This window comes from Passer montanus, unplaced genomic scaffold, assembly GCF_014805655.1.
Source record: "Passer montanus isolate IOZ18808 unplaced genomic scaffold, ASM1480565v1 scaffold10, whole genome shotgun sequence".
In the NCBI taxonomy this organism is placed as follows: Eukaryota; Metazoa; Chordata; class Aves; order Passeriformes; family Passeridae; genus Passer; species Passer montanus.
This window is the reverse complement of record NW_024356505.1, coordinates 12,762,267-12,783,806: the sequence shown is the minus strand read 5'-3', so window position 1 is coordinate 12,783,806 and position 21,540 is coordinate 12,762,267. Positions and strand designations below refer to the sequence as shown.

The following is a 21,540-nucleotide window of genomic DNA, read 5'->3' as shown; positions in this document are numbered from 1 at the left end:
TATCATCATATTCTGGAAAAAAACGCAACAAAACAAAACCCCCACCACGGCTTTCTGTAATAAATAAACCACTACATTATATTATGCAAAGACTTAAAAACAATATGCATCCATTCAAACAGTATTTATTTAAGTACACCGTAATGCAAATAAGTTAGGTCCATATAAACTTCATTTTGTTGTATGTACAACCTATGGCATTAGCAAGCTGATTGAGCCAGCTGGTCTAAGTGTCGGCCTCATCCTCTGGAATGTACGCATCTTCTGACACTCTGTCTGTCCATCGGCTGCCTCTACAACAGGACCACCACAGCCTTCATCCCCAAAGTAGACTGAAAGGGGAGGGGGGAGGAAATCAAAGTCAGATTTGCAGCAGGTACTTGTCTTTAAATCGATATTTGTAAAACACAAGCCTGGAGGAACAGCCCTAGAAATGTACATTAAAGAAACACTAGCCCCCAAAATATTACAATAATGCCACCTTTAAAGTAAAATTTAAGGACGCAGAGCACCAACATGTGCTCACAAAAATGAGCATCTGTAAGCCTCAGATTAGACGAAACATCTGTTCATAGTATCTACGTACATATATTCTGGTACAAAACACATCTTTTACACAGTACAGATGCACACCAAAATAAGAAATCTCAAACCACCTAAACATAGAAACTCAAACCACATCTTTTACACAGTACAGATGCACACCAAAATAAGAAATCTCAAACCACCAGTGAAGCTAAACATAGAAACACTGTCAGCAAGCAAATTGCAGCAACTTGGTTATTAAGACAACAGTAGATACCACTGAAATTATAATATGATCTTACTACTTTTTTTCCCATATTTTCTACTGTTTCTACTGAATCACTGAATCCTAAAAATGGGATTTCCATCACTGTAACTATGTAAATCAAAGAGTTAATCTATGACTTTGCAAACAATACAGTACATCAATTATTTGTTTTAGGAATACCTGGTCCTGCACAGTAATCAAAGGCATTTCTTGAAAGACAGAAGAACCACCCTTTCTCCAAAACTTTAATCAGTTAGACCCGTGGAAGCCCTTCAATAAAACTTAAATGTCACTAGAACATAAGCATTACTAATGCCATAACATTGCAGCATAACAAAGAGCCCCACAAGAAAGAGGCAACACGAGCCAAAGCCACTTTGCCTCATGACAGTGACTAATACTGAAAGATACAGCCTTTATTTCATGCACCTTTTATGCAGTGTTATTCCCTCATTTGCAAAGGCAGAAGGAGATTGGATTTTGGTTTCAATTTGTGCTAGAAATCTGAGAAGTTATTGTTCAGTGCAGAAACTTGCACAAACTAGCTCTACAACAGATTAGAAGGGCAGCTGTCATGCAAAAGACACAGGAAGTTCCATATAGCAAAAACTATGCAAGATTAAGAGAAACATCTTCCCAAGAACTAGAACTTTGCTGACTTGTCATGTGAATTTCCAAAGAAACAAGAACCACAAAAATAAAAAACAAGGGATGGAAGCATCATTCACAACTGTTACTGGCCAGGGGTAACACCCAAACCAGTAACTATCTGCGCTGGGTTTGTACGTACATTTGGAACCAATACATACCTCCAGATAGTTGGCTCAGGCATTCCAGGATCTGCACCTCTTTTAAAACCTGAAGTGAAACATACATTATATACATATATAAAAATAAACAAGTATGTGCAGATTCCTACATAGTTAAATCTCTGTGAGGTTATTCCAGCCCATTACATAGCAATAAGAAAAAAAAAAATACTGAACATAGAATTGTGATTCAGCTGTGCACTAACCTGAATAAAAAATGCACATTCTCACAACGGTTAGAAAGCAAAGAAAATAAATACCAGTGTACACTTTTCTTTTTTAAAGTCTTACCTACATCTTTACCTGACCTAAAATTCAGGATCAACTAAATGTGTGAGATGAAGGAAGTCATCTATGCCAGAGATCAAGACACACATACTTTTACACACACAGATGTTAAATGCTGTTCAGAAAGCAACCCAGCAGGGCTCTACCAACAAAGACACCTAAAACTGGTGTAGAGTAAGCACCTTGAGGCCTAGCAGGCAATTCTACAATGACATCTGACACACAACTTAAAAGCAGTATTTCAGTAACAGTTCACCCAATTTAGCATAACAGAATGCTAAATGTTAAATCAATTTAACTTCAAATCTTCTATTCTGATTGGCACTTTTTGGAGAAAGTTACATACTATTAAAGCTTGCAAACCAACAAGTTGTTTTCTAATACCCAGGAAAATGAAATGAAAGTTAACTACAAAGAGTTCATCCCCAGCCCCCAGTGACTCAAATATACCAACTGACTAAAGTATATGTTTACTAGGAAGCAGCTGAAGGTTTAGTATATGAAGTATCTTTGCTCTCTGGACTGTAAAATAAAAGTCTTGAAACAGAATAATGCAATTCAGGCACTGTTCAACACTACACTAGCTATCTATAAGTGAATGTTTCAGGAAAAGTATATTATTTCCCTCGTTCACAGAAAATAAATAATTAATGTCATGTTGCCTGAAACACAGGCCACAAAGGTTAATGGAAAAACTTCCATTAACTTCACAGGCACTGGAAAAGCTCTTTGAAGATAACCTTGAATGATCTGAGACTATTAGACATCCTGACCTAAGTTCTTTGGCTGCCACACTGTCCAGCAACACAGCTTAAAAATTCATCAATTGCAGCCACACTCTGTGACATAACTGCATTGCTCTAATTTACTGACTTAAAACCAGGGCAGCCACTTCAAAGAAAGTTTAAAAAAATACAACAAAACCCCATCAATGTGCAGTTATGGGTCATTCTCATACTGGGCTCCTCGTACATGCCCTGAGCTAGAAAGCCTTGCAGAGAAAGCTACAGGCTCAAATTTGCTGACCATTTCCTTGCCTATTTTTAGTTCAGTGTGTATTTGATACACACGGGGTCACACCTTCCCTCCCAGATTCAAAAGTAATCCTAGTAGAGAAGAGGTTCTTCTAATCCTGCAGACTTTGGGTACATGCCACCTCCACATGTCCATGACAAACAAGGTGGCATCTGCACTTCCCCTTCCCATCTGCTTATACTTTCATTACTGCAGATAAATTTATAAGAAGGCAATGTAGATGTGCTACAGCACACTTATTTTCTGGAGATATGAACCTAAACTACTAGAATTTAAATTTCTCACTGCTACATAACAAAAAATATACTAGGCACCCTGATGTTAGCGCAACTGTAAATACAGTAAGGTGGTTTTATACAATTTGAAGTAACTTATTTAATGTCACCAATGTAACGTACTAGTGTCACTAGTGTGACACTGATGTCACCAAGAAGAAAGACCATCTTTCCAACATCCACAGATACTGTCATGGACGTAAAATCTAAACAAAACTTCAACAACAAATTAGGTCACAAAACACTGCTGAAATTTAAAGTAATTTATAAACTAAAAATGGAAATGCAATTAAAGACCTAATAATGCTAATTAGTTTTTTTCCATCATTTTTGAAGTGACTTCTTTTGCTTGCAGTTGTTTTTAAAGCACTTCTGTGACAGCTGAAGAGACCAACGTTTTCCTGGTTATTACCTATAAACAACCAAAGCCCTTCAAACCAGGCACTGCCCTCCCTTCAATTAATCAAAATAACCTCTCAGATTTGACTGGATCAAGCTCCCAGCCCTCCTTCATGTTTGCATTCAGTGCAAAGATGCCTGCCTGGTTTAGGTGCTTTTCCCAAAAGGCTCAATAGTTTGGGCAGAAAGTAAGCCAAATGAATTGCAGGGATCAGCCTTCCTGGGCCCCCTGTTATAAAAAAAGTGAACAAAAGTGTCCGGCCTCTCTTTAACAAGGATGGCTGATGGCACACAGCTCTAACTCAGCAGGAGAACTACCCTGCAGTAGTGATGGCAAACCAGCCTGATGACAGGAGCAAGGAAAATATATCCTGGCACCAGGCACAACATCAAGGCATCCCCTTAACATTCCACTGCAGCTTGGAAACAGGAGCCATACTATTTTGGGAGAGAGACTGTAACCTGTATTCCTGTTGCTGGAAAGTCAATCTCAGCCAGAGGCTGGCAATGTCCTCAGTGCCATGAAGCAGAGCTCCCAGCGTTCTGCTCACCACAGACTCCCTACAGCACAAAGCACAGCCCAGTCACTGACACAGGGTTAAATGGCAGCCCCATTTGCTGTTTGGCTGCTTCCCTGCTCTGCCCACTCCCCAGAGGGGCACTCACACAGGATTAGCCTCCAGGGAGGAGAAGGGTCAAAAACCTCTTTATTACAGAACCACAGAATTGGTAGGGTTGGAAGGGACCTCTGGTGATTCCCTAGTCCACCCCTGCCCAGGCAGGGTCACCTAGAGCAGGTGACACAGGAACGTGTCCAGGTGGGCTTTGAATGTCTCCAGAGCGGGAGACTCCACCTGTGCAGCCTGTTCCAGTGCTTTCCCACCCTCAACGCGAAAAACTTCTTCCTCATGCTGAGGTGGAACTTCTTGTGTTATAGTTTATGGCCATTGCTCCCCATCCTGTACCTGGGCACCATTAAAGAGCCTGGCTCCAATCTCTTGGCATTTGCCTTTAAGATATTTGTATGCTTTAATGGCATCCCCTCCCAGCCTTCTCTTCTCTGCACTAAACTGGCCCAGCACCCGCAATCTCTGCTCATAGGAGAGATGTTTCAGTCCCTTAATCATCTTCACGGCCTTGTGCTGGACCCTCTCCAGCAGCTCTTCGTCTTTCCTGTACTGAGGAGCCCAGATCTCGACACAGCACTCCAGATGTGGCCTCGCTAGGGCCGAGTAGAGCGGGGAAGATCAAATACTTCTTTACAAAAAAAAAAGGGGAAAACAAACAAAAACCATACAAACACAAAAACAAAAAAACCCAACTATAACAAAAAGCCACCCCGCCTCAGTTCTGCCAAGGGCAACCCCGCCCTCCCCTGCGCACATGCGCGGCCATGGCCGCGGGCGGCGGGGGCAGCGCGGCGGGGCGGCCCCGGGCCCCGGGCCCTTCCCTCGGCCCCGCCGCTCCCCGGCAGCGTCCGGACGGGCCGGGGGGCGGAGAGCGGCCATCGGAGCCGGCCGCCCCAGACCCGCCTCGGCAATGGCCGCCGAGGGCCCCCGCGCGTCCCCCGCCCGGCACTGACCGAGATAGAGCACTACGGGGATGAAGCCCCAGCGGATGGCGAACTGGCCGCCCTTGAAGAGCTGCTGTAGCCGCTGCTTGGCCTCCTTGCTAAGCTTCGGCATCCCGGCGGCGGGGCAGAGAGGAGGAGGAAGAGGAGGAGAAGGAGGAGGAGCGCAGCCGCTCTCGTAGCAGCGCCGTGCGCTGGGCGGGACCCATGGCGCGGCTGCGGGGCGGGGACCGCGGCTGGCCGTGCCCTCGGGCGGCCGAGCAAATGGCGGCTGCGGGGTGCCCTTGGCCCGCCGGGGGTTCTCTGCCCGCCGCGACCCCAGCGGGCTTGTCCCGCCCGCCTTCCAGCGCCGCAGGCTGAGGGATCGGCAGCGGCATCGGGATCGGCCCAGCGGGCTGGCCGCTGTGAGGGGCCGCGGGGGCTACGAGCGCTGTGGGCTTCCCTGCCCGCCTCGGCTCCTGCCGCGCTCTTGTGCTTGCTCTTCCCCGGAGCTCTCGAGGTGTTGCTCACACGCCGCCTCTGGAGGGTAGGAAGTGCCTTTGGTAAGTGAAGGGTACAGATGGAGTGATAAGCAAAAGTGTTCCTGGAGGAAGCTGGAAATGCCTCTCCATGAAGCTCTCCATGAGGCTGTGTCAAGGAATGTTTAGGCTTGATGTTAGAAAAAGGTTCTTCACCCAGAGGGTGGTTGGGCACTGGAACAGGTTCCCCAGGGAGGTGGTTACAGCACAAACCTGACAGAGCTCAAGAAGTGTTTGGACAGTGCTCTCAGGCAAATGGTGTGACTCTTGGCATGTCCTGTGCAGGGCCAGGAGTTGGACTTCGATGGTCCTTGTGCGTCCCTTCCAACTCAGGATATTCTGTGGTCTTTGATACCAGGCTGTGTGATATATCCAGTCCATGGAAACCAGGAGTTCAGGGAGTGAAAACTTGACTAGAAATATGGGGAGAGACCTGATACCTAAAAACTGCCAGTACAGCGCTTGGAGCTTGTTGTCCTTAAAAACCTCACAGCCCAGATAAGCACTGAGGCATTTTGTTTTTTAACTAATAAATAAGTGCCCTCTGTCTGTGCAGTGCCCTAACCACCAAGCTACTGTTTGTTTGACACAACTTACATGACATCTTGCTGTGTAGTGTCTAGGCCTTTGACTCAATAATTTTGATCATGTTTTTACCATGTTTTCATTCTTTCTCAGGTAACCTCCTGCCTTTTGCTGATCCAAGCCAGATGCAGGTCTTCAGGTTCTGCTATTACTAATGCAGTTGCAGCAGCTAACACCATCAGGCTGTATCATGTCTGCTACCTATAGCAAAGTTCTACTGCAGTTACTTGAACTCCTGTAGCCATTTTGTCACATTAAGACTAACAGCAAGTCAGTGCATTTCAGAGACAAGAAAAAATCCAGGGATATAATAAATCTTATTTATTCAGATATACCATTTACTCTTGCAGTGTATGGGTGCCTGTTCTGCCATTTCAAGATGATAAAAACAGGAGCTTTTAGCTCACTACTTGCTCTCCAGGTACAGGCAGGTAGCAAACTGCAGGCAGCATGAGGGGTTCTGGCAGCCCATGGCTGGCTTTTGCCATGGACTCTGAATTATGAAAGTGTGGGGGATGAAAGAATATTTTGGTGAGGTCATGGCACAAAAGTCCAGTCATGTTACAGAATGCACAGCCTTTCCTGCTCTACAGCAGTCCCAGTGCCCTGTGCTTCCAAACACATTAAACATGGGATACACCAGTATTTCTAGTCACAAGGACTGACACACATTTAATGATACCTGACAAGTAAAATAGAGGCTTAGATTTTGTGGGATAGCTTATCCCTATGGAAAAGTTACGCACCAGTGCTGTCTGTATTCAACATGAACATCAATATGAAGTTCATAGGACTATAAACCTACACCTTTCCCAAAAGAACATGCCTTTGGTGGGGAAATTCTAGGAATTCTAACTGAAAATTGAGAGGACAAGTCTTTCTATCCATAGGTTTGTGTTGGATTTCAATATTTTTGGTATATCTTGTCAAACTTTTCAAATTAGTATACATAAGTAGAATTGTACAAACATTCAAAATTACAAATTGACTCTTATGAACCAGTGTAGTGCAAGAGGCACATTCATTAATCAGCAATGGCTTGTCACACTCAAAAGAGAACTCAAACCATTGAACCTGGCTTTTTGACTTGTAGGAACCTATTTTTCAGCAGTTTGTATTAAATTGATTTTCCTTTGTAGTTAAGGCCAAGTAAGATCTGTTTTCACACTGTGGTTACTGTTACAGCTTGTTCTTTCTAGACATACAAAACCAACTGTTTATTACAGCACACAGCTTGTTAATAATCTCTTACAAAATATGGCAATAAAATATGGCCCACTGTGGTGGAATGAAATTCAAAAGGTATTTTTCCTTCCTGTAATTTTAGTGCAAGTGGGATTCAGAAGGTCGAATGTACAGATCACCTGATAGGAAGGGTTGAACAGTTGCTCTGTCTCCTTTGAGAATTGGTTTAACTGTATCACATGACAGTGCATATAATGTTATTGTGGGTGTTCTTGAGAAAGGACACTCGCCAAAGTGTGCCACATGTACCAGATCTTCTCTTCTTCCCTTCACACTTTGAGTCAAGGAGTAATTTTCAGAGCACAGAAACATGTTAGCCTTCGTTTCTCATGTCTGCCAATTTGAATGTTTGACTAAAAGCTTGCAGGTTATTTCATTAACTGCAGAAGACAGGAAATTAATAGCAAGAAAGTTAGTATTACTTTGCCAGTTTTCACACAAACAAAATCAGTGCTGGAAGAGCACAAGGGTATGTGTTGGTATGCAGATAAACCAGTGTTGATTCTGTATAGTTACCAGTCTAGATCTACATAGTGTTACATACTGAAGCTGTGAAAGGATGTCTGTAAACGAAGAATTGTGACTGGAGAAGAGCACTTACTTCATCATAACACACATCCATAGTCTCAAACTCTCCAACATAACATATTTGCACTAAAACACCTCAACTAGCTAGCCAACAAACCCACAAAACCTCCACCAAAATAAAAAAAAAAACAAAAACTAAATCAATGAATGGTTGTGCTGACTCCAGAAGTTTTCCATGACTTTGTTTGGCTCCTGTGTCACCCAGGATGTTAGAGGGTGTAAGAGCTCAACAGTCCTTTGGTGGTCTGCTGACTCGGACAAGGGAGAAGGAGAGCAGCAGTCATCCCCCCTGCAAGTTCATGGGACAGCGCTAGTCACGTAAATAATTGGCAATTATGCTCTAAAAACAAATGTGCCTGTGATGGGGCATGAAACAATGAGTTGTTTTGAAGGGAGAAAACCTAATACCCAAAGAAATGGGTAGTGTAAGGTGGAGGTGACTGCCTGGAGAAGATGGAAGTAGGATTTTATGGGTGTGCTGTGAGTATTCATGTTTGTAAGTTATTGTGGTAACGCTTCTGTGAAGGATTTTGATTTTATTTGATTTTTTTCTTGTGGCTGATAATGAAGACAAAACCACTTGGAATGGTGTATCTATTAACTAAAGAGAACAAGAGCCCCAGTTGCTGGAATGACAGAAGAGAATTAGTGATACCATAGATGTTGAACGTCTTTTGTTACAAAAAAAAAAATCTTTGAATTTCTTTTGCCTTATAGCTTCATGTGATCAGCAATAACAATAAAATCAGAAACAAAATTGCAGAGGTTTCAACTGGGACAACAAGAACATAAATCCCTACTGTTTTATTAACTCAATTAACAATAATTCCACAAGTGTGTTCACAGCAAATAAATATCACTTGTACTCATGGTAAAATGGCCAAATATTTCCATTTTTATTGGTAACTGAAGGAATTGAGATTCTTATAGACAGGCTGAATTGCTGAAGTGTCGGATTCAGGGAATAATGTCACTGGATCAGATGGCTTTAACATGTCTTTTTGAGTGCAAAGGGTACCCTTCAGCTTAAAGAATTCCAGACCTCTAAAGCTTTATCTCAGCAAACCACAAAGAAAAGCCGTGCAACAGTACATGCAACTCAGAGACCGATGAAGGAGACAAAGTGCAGTGACACATTGAAGTCTGTGAAAAATCACTGTGAACTTTGTAGGAAATTCCTGCAGGCCTCCATTATGCACTTACCAATCTCTCTTTTGAGATTTCCCCAATTTACTGACAAGAAGCTGCATTAAATTCATCTGCTTGGGAACAAAGTTTGAGTTTGACCCTATTTAGGAGGAACTTAGATTTCAAAGACACTGTGGTGGATTCTTCATACTTCAGGATTATACCATAAATCAGTATAAATAGCACAAGAAATAAGGAAGAGCTCTTCAACAGCTTTCCACTGCAGGCTGAATCTTTATGATGTCAGTAAAAACAGTAGTATATTATGACTAGACATTCTATTTCACTTCATTGTTACGACTAAACTTCCTATTTTTATTGTGCCCTAATAATGATGTTCCTTCTATTCCATTTTAGTATTCCTATTCATTTAGTCTAATAAATCCCTGCTTCTCTGCAGTACCACTGATATGGGAAATGTTCCTTTTCATTTCACAAAGACAAGAAAAGACAGAGACAAAGAGAAATGGAAAGTACTACAGTTAAAAGAGCAAAGACTTAGGCTGTCCAGTTAGGTCATGTGCAAAACAACCAGAATTCTAAAATGTCTCCTGAATGTTATTGAGACCTGGATTAGTTTGGGGTGAGTATATTTCAGTTCTTGCATTTGGCATAGTTTCCAAACATGCTTGGAAAGCAGAGCTGTAATGCATATAAAATTTTTCTGTCCAAATTAGAATCTTCATATGACTTCCTGTATGATACTTGTTGGATATACTCTGGTCACTGTCTGATATGGGATATTTCCAAGAAAAGTGATATTCCCAGTCGCTGTGGAGGTTTCAGCTGGGGTAGAGTTAATTTTCTTCATGGTGGCTGGTATGGGGCTGTATTTTCTACTCATGCTGAACACAGGGTTGATAATATAGAGAAGTTTTGTTATTGCTGAGCAGGGCTTACACAGAGCCAAGGCCTTTTCTGCCTTTTGTACTGCCATGCTGGTGAGACTGGGGGTGCATGAGAGGCTGGGAGGAGACACAGCCAGGACAGGTGACCCCAGCTGACCAAGGGATATTCCAGACCATGGGACATCATGGTCTGTATATACAGTGGGGGGAAGAAGGAGGAAGGGGAGACATTTGGGGTGATGGTGTTTGTCTTCCCAGGTAACTGTTGGATGCAATGGGGCTCTGCTCTCCTGGGGATGGCCTGCCCATGGGCAGCAATGAATGAATTCCTTGTTTTGCTTTGCTTGTGTGCACAGCTTTTGCTTTCCCTGTTAAACTGTCTTTATCTCAACCCATGAGTTTTCTGGCTTTCACTTTTCTGATTTTCTCCCTGATCCCAGTGTTTGTGAGGCATAGTGAGCAGGTGGCTGTGTGGGGCTTGGCTGCTTTCTGAAAATTGCTGAAAATTAGTAGAATGATCAGAGTGGCAGGAACAAATGGCAAAGTGTAGTAATTTTGTATATTTATTACAGTAACTGTACAATTAATTTACTTAAAAATAAACCAAAACTGAGTGGTAACATGGAGTTATAATCTCATTATTTTTCATTACAGCTTCTGAGGCCAGGGAAGGAGAAACAGCAGTCTGAGGTGAGACAGCATTGAAATAACCTCATCAAAAGCTTTTAGAGACCTCTGAGAAGAACTGTTGATGTGCTTAAAAATTGAATATTACCTGCTTCAGAACTATAGTGTTGTTTGAAGCATGACTTTCCCATTCTGCACATCTTTGCCTAATAATGAAAATTAAATGTTACACTTAGACATGCTGCTACCTTTTACCATATATAGTTTTGCTAAAAGTGCAACAGTTCTTCAATGCATGTTTTTGTGATTGCAGTATTTGGCCAAGGATGAAAACAATAATCTGATTCCTTATAAACAATCAATGATACGCAAAAATCTGATGGATAAAAGGATTTTCTGAGGCCAAAATTAATACCCATGTTTACTCATTCATTGTTTTTTAAGTAAGCTCTTTTTTAAGCAGCTGAGCAGCAAAGGTTTTGATAACTCTAGGAGGATTTTCCTCTAAAGGTATTTTATTAATGTAAAATTTCTTCTTTGTAGACAGATCTCAAATAAATTTTTATTGCTGAAGAATATGTTGTTTTAACAACACATATATATAAAGATTTTAAAGGACTTAAAAGATGCTTATTTTAGGCAAATTTTTACTATGATTTAAACAAGGTGAGGAAAACAAATAATATATTCTGATTTTCCAAAGTCTTTGCTTGCATACTTGCCTTTATACCAATTCCAACCTTAGTAAATTGTGAAGCAGTGAAACAACCATGAAACTGATAACATAAGTCTTTGCAGAGAAAAATGAAATATTTCTCTCTGATACAGGACATAGTATTGCAGCATTTGAAAAATAATAATTCTAACTATAAGCTATATTCTGCTTTTTCTCTTCAATGAGTGTTAATAGTCTTGCTTAGCATCCAACTACAAAAAAAAGTGCTGCTGAAACAACTTTTTCTGACAATGAAATACTTGAAAATGTAACTGATTGATGCACAGCAGTCGCTTCACTGATTTACAGTAGAGCTTTCATATGCATGCTCAGATTTTACAAGATAAAGGTATACAACAAGCTACTAATTAACTCTGGTTATAAACTAAGAGAAAACATGAAGTAAAGCAAAAAGAAGAACTGAGTTGAAATATGCCAGGTAGACATGAAACAGGTTGTGTGGGTTTTTTGCCAGTTTGTTCTGGGTTTTGTCTTAAGTCCCAGTAAAACAAATTATATGCAATTTCATTTACTGTATATATACTTAAGTATAATTTTTTTGTCATAACTAACTTCCAAAACAAGAAGGGTATTTCTTGAAACTCAGATTTTTTTTTTGAAGTGTAAATTAAAGTTTAATTCAGTATAGCTTTAATTTCAATAGAATTAAAAGCATAGCACAATCTAATGCTGTCATTACTATAGTTTTTAACAACTTGTAATGCAAATTACAGAGTCCAGATCATAAAAGGAAAGGTAAAAATATGTGTATCTTCAGATCTTGAATAAGACTGCCCATTCAACAAAGGAAATGTGTCATGTACGTGAGCAAATGGAATAATTTGTAGTAAATCTAAATGTTGACCTAATTATTTAAACTGAACATAGGTATTAATTTATCTTCATTGTTCACTTTGGGTGAATTGACTTCAGAAACTTAAGGACAAACCTTTTGTCATATTCCTAATTCAGCAGGGCCTAACCATGCCCAGCAAGGTGAGGAGCAGCTCACACATCCCTGCCAGGGCCCTGTGCTGCCTGAGCTTCCTGCTGAAGATGGTGCTGCAGCAAGAGCTGCCTTTCACAAACTGGAAATTCAGCCAGTACAGAGGAAAGTATCAACGTTTGTGTCTGTCTTTAGTTTTTGCATCTCAGTAGTTCAGATTTCACTGCAAATTCTTTGAGATTTCCAGCACATGGAAGATTAGAATCAGTAATTTAGTATCATAATGAAGAGTAATTAAGGCTTTTCCTAGATACCAGAAGGCGATCAAGGAAAGCTCTTTTCTTTCTTTCCAAGTCTCATCTGGTGCTATCAAGATTAAATGAAGCACAACTCATGGTTAATGAAGTTTTTACTATTCTACTAATAGAATTTAGTCTCTTAAAATGCTTCCCTTTTGCCTTTCATACGCAATTTCTGTCCATACTTTGTCTATTTTAGTGGAGTCATATGCCATATTTAGCCCAGACAAATGTTTTTAGATTTTACTCATTTCAAAACATTGTCAAGTAGACACACTAGTGTCTCTTCTCTATATATTGTCAGCCTGATTCACGTGCCTGTAAGTTCATCTAAGACTCTTTCCACTGTTGCACAGAAAACAAATTACCTTCCAGGGAAATGCCTATCAGTATTTCAATCACTGCTGCTGCTTTTCAGTGAGGATTATTAAAAATCTCAAACTTTATTCTCCTAGAAGTGCAGAACAACTGCATTTTAGTAATTTTATATGCTGGAGTCCAGTTTTAGAGGGTGATGTGTAGCAGTAGGCACTACAGTGATTAATGAGATTTCAGTAGCTTTTCCATAGCTTCCTGCCTACAGCAAAAAAACAAAAAAGCAAAAAGGAAAATCAACAAACAAACCAACCAACCCCAAACCCATAACAGCAGATTAGTTGTGTGCATTTTGCTGCTTCTTGTAAAACATTAATGGACTCCTAAAGCTTTCATTTTTGAATGAGAACCATTTCAGGAAGAATTTTAGCAGATGCAGAGGACATTCAAGGAACTCGTGAAAATTCCTTGTGTTCTGCTTTATAAATTCTATTAGGCACATTTGGTACAAGCTGTGAATCTGACACTGATTTCCAAGCATTTAAGTGGTCCAAATAAAATGCCATTTCTGTAATACTTTTATATTTTCCCTTTTTTTCAAGTGTATATTAAGTACACATGTGAAGAAACAATATTGTACTCCTTTATTTTAGATGTAGGTAGCAGTCACAAGAGATTAAATGCTGTTATGTGTAACGAAGCATGAAGATGACAAGATGTATGAACCAGAGGTTTTTCAGTTCAATCACATCATCCAGCACATAATTATACAGATTTTTGTATTTCAGACACCCTTGTCACCTTAGGGTTGAAATCATTCTAGATGAATCTGTGTAAGTATAAATAAGATAGTTCCCCACATCGCCATTACCTTCCTACTTTAAAAATAGAAAGGAAAATGAGTCGTCCTGAGTTTAGAGATGAGTTATTTGTGTGTGGTATTTGTGATGGAAAATTCTTTCTAAAATAAACACAGTAATAAATGGTCTTCTTTTTTCCTCTCATATTTTAAGGGGACAGCCTGCTTCTAGTGACAGAGTACTAGACCAGATTTATCCTGGTCTCTTTTAGTACTTGACTAATACATACAGCAGTATCTGAGTCATTAATTGTATCAAGCAAAATATTTTTCTGTAGTTTTTCTTTTAAATTTCTTTAAAGCTACATGCAGAATGATACCTCCCATGCTGTATTTTAGTTCCAGCGACTCTAATATGGATGATACACTGATGGGCTTTTGAAATCCTGAAAAACATGAATGTGACAGGGCAGCCTAGATGAGACTTTAGAAAACATTACAAGTCATGTAACTACTACTACAAAATTTGTATAAATGATGAATAAAGGTGTCAATTAATAAATGTATCAGCCTCTATTAATTTAGTTCCTTCACTTCATTACAGAAAGACACTATTGATCCAAAATTTATTAGCAGTGTTCTGCTAAAGCCAGCGGAGGGCAGACTTGAATTAGAAACTCTTTTTGCTACTGCTGTTACTTGAAGTTAAAATGCCAGATATATCGTGTCTTGAGCTCAAAGTCTCATCACTTCTCTACTATTCTAATTACACTTGTGCTGGATAAAAGCCTCTTTGCAGTTGCTGTTTGACAAAATGAGTGTTTTGCAAATGTTTAAATAAAGATGCTAATATGAAAGTGAATAAGTCAGTGTATTAGCAGCTGTGTGTTACTCATCAGGGATAATCCACACTGCTTAATCCTTAACTATGTATATCTTGAAATGTTTGTTAAAAGCTACTGAATATAATTATCCCTATTTTACAGATGAAGAAACTGAGGAATAGAGTGGTAACTTTGCAGATTACCCATCTCAGTGACCTACAGAAACAAGAATAAAGTCCATATTTTTTTTAGATCTAATTTAGTGCTTTGCAACATAAACTATTTTAACTTTTGCAAACAGTATGGAAATGATTGCTAATTGTGGAGACTGAGGAGCTTACACTGTTGAAATAGCAGGCAACCTGACAGTCAGGTTGTAGATCTGAAGAAGAATATTCTTCACAAGAAGATGGGTGACAGTCAGATCAAAGGCCTAAAGACCCACTTTAAAGTAGTATTTTATTATTAAAACAAGTATTTCTCATTTTTAGGCATATTTGTTATTCATTAAGTTAGGTTGTAGTCTTTCCAAAAACCTTTATGATAGCCTGTGTCTGACTGTTGTTCTGTAGAATGCATTATGGCTTCACACATTTTTAAGTTTTTTGTGAAGTTTTGTAAGAATATGTTATAAAAGAGGCCACTTTAATCTTCTTGGTCCTTTCTCCTTGTACCTTGTGCAATTGTACTTCACAAAGAGTTGTCACCTCCTAATTCACTTTCCATAATTCACAGAGGCCTGAATACGCAACTATCTCAAAAGGGAAAAGATTAATTTACTCTTCTGCAGAACATAAACTCTCCTGAAAATAACCACCAATTGAAGGCATTTGTATACAGGCTCCTTTTGTAGTAAACCACTGGGTGCCTCAGCTCAAGAAGCAGCAAGAAAGATAACAATTCAATTAACAAAAACTGCTGCTTTGAGAAATGTGGTTTCCATCTCAAAGTTATTTTATTCATCCTTAATTATACATTGCTGAAAACGGTTAACCATTATTAGGGGCAAATAAGTCAGAGGTTTGGGGGTGTGGCTGGTTTTGCCTGCTGTAAGCTTCACAGGTATACACCTCCACCTCCATAACGATCTTTTCTTTCACTAATCCTAGATGGTGTATATTTTGTTTGTACCCAACTTTACCTTTTATTTGTAAAATAATGTGTGAAATGTTCAAAGCATTAGTGATTTAGGAGCAGTTAAGATATTACTTCCTCAGAAACACATCATTGTTACATACAGTTGTGTTTGTCATGCTGAGCAGGCCCAGCTGAGTTACAGATAAGGCAAAATAACTGTAGTAGAGCAGGTTGGCCAAAAGCTTGTCCCTGTATTTCTTTACATGGAAAATAAAGGCTAGATGTATGTACTGTGTGAATAGAGAGCATGATGATGTTGTGTGCCTGTGCCAAAATAAATCCAATAGTATTTTATTGGAAAAGTAAACTTAATTTTGGATTTTTAAAAAATTGAACATGCCATGTATAAAATACATATTTGATCAAGATCAGTTCCTCTGATAATGTTCCTTCTGAGATGAGAGTTTTAATGACAAGGAAAAGATACTTCTACATCTATGGAATTTAAAGTCTGCTGCTCTCAAGTGGCCAGGACCCTTAAATGTGTGTTGAAGTGTTCTACTCTTAGTAAATTAAAAATGTTTATACTTTCTGTCTCAAGTAGTAGAAAGAACACCAGCAATTGCTTCCATGTTTAGAATTCTGTGTAGTCTGCTACCTGTGATCAGACTCCACTTAAATAAAGTCTCTGGAATTACTAATTGCTAACCTCGTTCTTGACATACTTCAGCCTCCAACAGCCTGCTGCAACTCCTGTTACACCTTCTGGGATTCTATCTATAGCAATTGCTTTCTCTCCCCAGCTGGCTCCAAGCCAGAAATATATCCATTTGCACAAATGCTTCTTAACCTTGTTCACACTGGGATAGGGGGAGAAAGGGGGGAGTCATATTTTTTCTTTCTGCTTGTCTGGTTGGTGGATACTTTTATAGTAAATTCAGTACTTGCCATGTTCACTGTGTAATGGCCAAGTGGTTACATTGCCTTTTCCAAACTACTGCTTGTTTCACTTTAAGTGCACTGAATAAAACTATTTCTCCGTGGTCATTTTGTGGGCATCTTACTGTAACACGGGAGTCTTAAGCAAACACATTTAATCAATTTTCTGATGAGGCTGTATTCTTCCCTCTCGGTAGGGCATTCTCAGTTGACAGAGAAAGCCTTCAAGACTTGCAGAGTAACCAGCACTTCTGAAGGCTGAAGAAAACACTAAGGCACAAACATTTCTCACCAGCTACCTGGCAAGTTCCAGTGTTCCTGTCCTGAAGAAATTGGTTTATAACTGACAGGGAAGGTTGTGCTTACCACAGGAATGCTACTGGTACCCAAACTAGCTTGTCTTCATTCTGCAAAACCTGCAGCTCACACACATACATGTACAGCATCCAGCGCTGGGGTCCTCGGTGCAGGAAGGATCTGAATCTGCTGGAGCAAGTCCAGAGGAGGCACCAACATAATTAGAGGGATAGAACACATCTACAAGGAAAGATTGAGAGAATTGGGATTGTTCAGCCTGGAGAAGGGAAGGCTTCAGGGTGACCTAATTGTGGCTTTTCAGCACCTGAAGGGAGCTTACAGGAAAGATGGAGATTGCATGTAGTGACAGGACAAGGGGGAATGGATTCAAACTGACAGAGTAGGCTTACATTAGATATTAGGAAAAAATTGTTTGCTGTGAGGGTGGTGAGGCACTGGGACAGTTTGCCCAGAGAAGTTGTGGATGCCCCATTCCTGGAAGTGTTTATGATCAGGTTGGGTGGGGTTCTGAGTAATCTGGTCTAGTGAAAGATGTCTCTGCCCATGGCAGGGGGGTTGGAACAAGATGGTCTTTAAAGTCCCTTCCTACCCAATTCTATGTTCATGTGTATAGACACTGAGTAACCTGGTGTAGTGAAAGGTGTCTCTGCCCATGGCAGGGGGGTTGGAACAAGATGGTCTTCAAAGTCCCTTCCTACCCAGGCAATTCTATGATTCTATGTTCATGTGTATAGACATTTCTGCATTATATGTATATAAATGTACGTAGAACTGCAGTTTTATCAGAATTAATTGAAAAAGAGCCAGCTTGGATATCAATACCAGCACCATTTCTGAGGATATATGTATAGACACATATAGCAAACTTCAGCTGCAGTTTTGAAGTCCTCAGCGTTTCAGCTACCTAGAACTACTTATGCAAATATTTGACATTAGAAAATTAGGAGCACTTTGATTGGAGTAATTAGATTGATACATAGGAGTTCTATGGTAGAGGCAGGAACAGATAGTCCTGATTTTTCTGACTCAAATTTCCACAATGAATTTTTTAAAAAACATGTTTTCATGCACTTCTGTACAGTTGTGGTGAATGTTTTACCAGAGACCAGTCCAAGCTCTGAAAAAGACAAAAAGGGTGTGGTTACAAAAACAGTCACAGACCCCATGGATATGTGTTTGCATGCTAGATCATGAACAAGGATTCTGAATTAAGATTGTACGTAGGACAGTGTGTGGCATCTCTCACTGCTTTCTTCTGTGGCATCTTAACCACATTAAACTTCCATTTTTAATAGATCTCAATGCTAGGGGGAAAAAAAGCCAATTCTAGCTTGTGCAAAATTTATTTCCAGCTCTAATAAATCCAGCCTTGCAACTTCCAGTCCTCTTGGGTGTCCAAATACCTGTCCGTGGAAAACATTCCTCTGCATTAGAACTCATAGGGTAAACTGCTGGATCAGTAAAGTTCTGTTCTCTCTAAGGTACTGCATCATGCATTTGCAATTTTGTTCTCCCCTTAATGCAGCTGCAGTTTTCAGGCTATCCCATTTAACTGGGCCTGTGCTGCAAGTCACTGACACAGAAACACATTTTAGCCTCTTAGTGTCACAAATTAATTGAGTTACAGAAAGAAGAAAAAGGTTACTAAAAGAATAGGTTTTAAGATTCTACTTTCAAACAATAGTGAGTAGCTAAAAAACACTAAAATCCAGGGGCATGCAAGCTTCTACAGGTCAGTTTTCAGTTGATCAGCTTCTAATAACTACCTGCAAAAGACTGATTAGTGACTTCACTGTGCTATATGACAGCAATTAGACACATTTCAAAGTGTCTAATTGCTGTCATATAGCTGCACACCTAACATTGACTGCTAACTCGATTTCATACCCAGCACTGGTCAGCACTAACAAACCTCAGCTTCAAGGTTTAAGGCAGAGTCAGCATTTTGCCTCCTGTCAGCAATAATCTATAACTTCCATTGCTGGGAACAAGCAAAAAGATATTAAACCAGGAATGGTTTGGTTTTCACCTTCTAACAGTAAATTTAGCGCAGTAACTTCATGACATCAGTGGGAGCAGTCTGTTCAAATCTTCCACCACATCATGGGAAATACAGACTATCAATTTTCCATTCCTATTTTGGCAGGCATATATTTTGTTATTTTTAAAGCTGTTGATATTGGCCACCTCAGTGTTTTCATTATTTCACACATATTTTGGCATTTCAAGAAGTCTGTGCTTCAGCAGATATAGGGGATATAGAGTGTGTGTCCCCAGATTTAAAGTTTCTTTCACCAAGTATGATATATTATATTTACAAGCTTCATTTGCACTTCAACAGAGCATTCCTCTGCGTGCTATCAAAGACTGGTGGGGGGACATTAAATTAGATATTTTAGAGAGATTATGAATTCTAATAAAAGGGCATCAGGACTGTCTACAGCAGTTGCAGTGATCTGTAACAGCAAAGCAAAGGATGATGTGAGTTAAGAATGAATGAAAATGTGTGAAAGCAGCAGCAGGCGCAGCAGAACAAAGGGTTAAAAGGATGGACATTTGTTAACACAGAAAACCATTCCCAGCAGAAAAGTTAAGGAATTGCTCTGTTTATGTCAAGGCCAAAGACCTGCACTTTGAAAACAGCCACAACACAGAGACCTGTCAGCAAAAGACTCAGGATCATGATCCCAGGAGGATGGTACCAAGGCTGCAGCGTCAGATATGCCTTTCCTGTTGTCCTGCCTGGAAAACACACGTGTTGAAAACAGGGAAAAACAGGCAATGGCAGCATCCTGGCCTATCATTTGTGGAGAACAAAGTAAACAGGATTCTGAGGTAAAAGATACCAGCTGATGCCTACTAGGGGAAATGACAGATCTGTCCAGAAACCACTTTGTTGTCCCTAGTCAAGGGCTTGTAGTGAGGGTGTGGCAGCAGCATTCCTGTTCCTTTGTGAGCTCAAGGGATCCTGGCCAGGCCACTGGGACTCTATGGGTTGGTGATCAAGAATATGCAAGTGTCAGAGTGTCAGAGAATTAACTCTACAGCAGAACGAGTGTGAGTGCATAAAATCAACTTGCTTAAAGATTTTGTAAATAAATACCTTTCATAAGATCTCACACTGAACTTTCTCACACTGATTCCTGTGTTACAGCAATTTCCCACTGTTACACAAATGAACAGTCAAGCTTGCTGAGGACCATATCATAATTCCCCAAGAGAGGGACAGAGATGCTCATGACTTGCTCTAATTCTTGCGTTCCTTCTAGCTGTGGCATAGTAACAAACTCTGTGGCAGCATAATTCCCCAAGAGAGGGACAGAGATGCTCATGACTTGCTCTAATTCTTGCCTTCCTTCCTAGTTGTGGCATAGTAACAAACTCTGTGGCAATTTATCTACAAGTACAGAGATGATAATTTCCTCCTAGAGCTTTTCCAGAAGGTTGGTTTGCCCAACACAGATGGATTTTGTACAGCATTTCAATGGCATGGAATTTAAGCTTCTTTGAGGAAACCCATGCACTACTGGAGTAAAATAATCGTCAAATCACAGCTGAGTAATTATTGATAAAAAACAAATTACTCCATGGAAAGCCACATGAAAAACAAAGGGTTGGAAAGAAAATGAAGGAGGAAGGCTGCAAAAGTGTGCTGTAAGACCTGAAACAATAAAAATGAGGAAATAATGTGTTAGTCTCTTACAAGGACAATATGGACTTAGACAGAGTCACAGTATTACTCAAAGCTAGTAGGACATGTGAATAATGCCATCCAACACCCCACACTATTCTGGATCTGTAGTGCCAGAAAGACTGCTAGAAGGGCTCAGTTACAACAGGCTGTAGCATGCAGAAAGGGAGATTTGGATTTGTTTTCTTTCACAAGCTTTGATAGGGTTCACATATCAACTTCTGTAAACAGTGAGATTAGGGCAGCAGACTGCATGGCCCTTTGCACCTCCCAGTAAAATCCTCATGGAGAAATTAATATCTTTGTCCTTCTCCCTCACCACAGTAACACTAAAATAAGCTACAATATGTATGTCCATTTACCTTGTCAGCCAGATGTCAGTGGGGCTCAAAGTCCTTGTCTTAAGTACTGCTAAAGCCTTTTCCCGGAGGGCTAATCAGATGTTACCTGGGAGCTGGCTGTCTTTGATCTTAGACACATATCATGTTTGTTCTGACACAATTATACACTTATTCTTTCAAATTTCTTTTGCAGAAACTAGAAAGTCTACTGGTAGCTCACCAGCCAGTTGGCCCCTGCTGTAACCTTTCTAAATGTATTGAGAATGTTCCAGCTGCTAATTTAGCAAGGACTGGTGACATGCTCAGTGCTGCATAAAAGAGCTGCTCCCTCATAGCAACTGAAGGGAAAGAGGGCAGGTGCTACAAGGAATTGATGCTACTTAGAGGTCAATGCCTGGCCATGCTAAGTGTGAAATCTTTGAGACACTAAGTTTGTGTCCAAACATTCAAATGTTTTATCATTAATGACATCACAAACAGGATTTTCTACCCAAGCAAAATGTCTTAA

General features: G+C 40.2%; 1 protein-coding gene and 1 non-coding gene across 2 annotated transcripts; one reads left to right on the top strand and one right to left on the bottom strand.

Moving 5' to 3' along the window:
- Window positions 1-109: 109 nt before the first annotated feature.
- TOMM7 (translocase of outer mitochondrial membrane 7) lies at window positions 110-5,355 on the bottom strand. Its single transcript, XM_039707110.1, has 3 exons — window positions 5,182-5,355; window positions 1,603-1,651; window positions 110-332 (listed from the first exon to the last, which is right to left on the bottom strand). Exons 1-3 carry the CDS (start codon window positions 5,282-5,284, stop codon window positions 317-319), a joined length of 168 nt encoding a protein of 55 aa, XP_039563044.1. The 5' UTR covers window positions 5,285-5,355; the 3' UTR covers window positions 110-316.
- Window positions 5,356-11,085: 5,730 nt separating this feature from the next.
- LOC120504469 lies at window positions 11,086-11,173 on the top strand. The gene has a single exon (XR_005628036.1). It is a non-coding gene; the product is annotated as a small nucleolar RNA SNORD93 (small nucleolar RNA).
- Window positions 11,174-21,540: the final 10,367 nt, after the last annotated feature.

What these genes read in the sequence shown, in the direction of transcription:
- TOMM7 (XM_039707110.1), bottom strand. Translation starts at nt 5,284, where the DNA reads ATGCCGAAGCTTAGCAAGGAGGCCAAGCAGCGGCTACAGCAGCTCTTC. An exon ending in CCCCGTAGTGCTCTATCTCG is followed by an intron (nt 1,652 to 5,181) that starts GTCAGTGCCGGG and finishes GTTTCACTTCAG; the next exon opens with GTTTTAAAAGAGGTGCAGAT.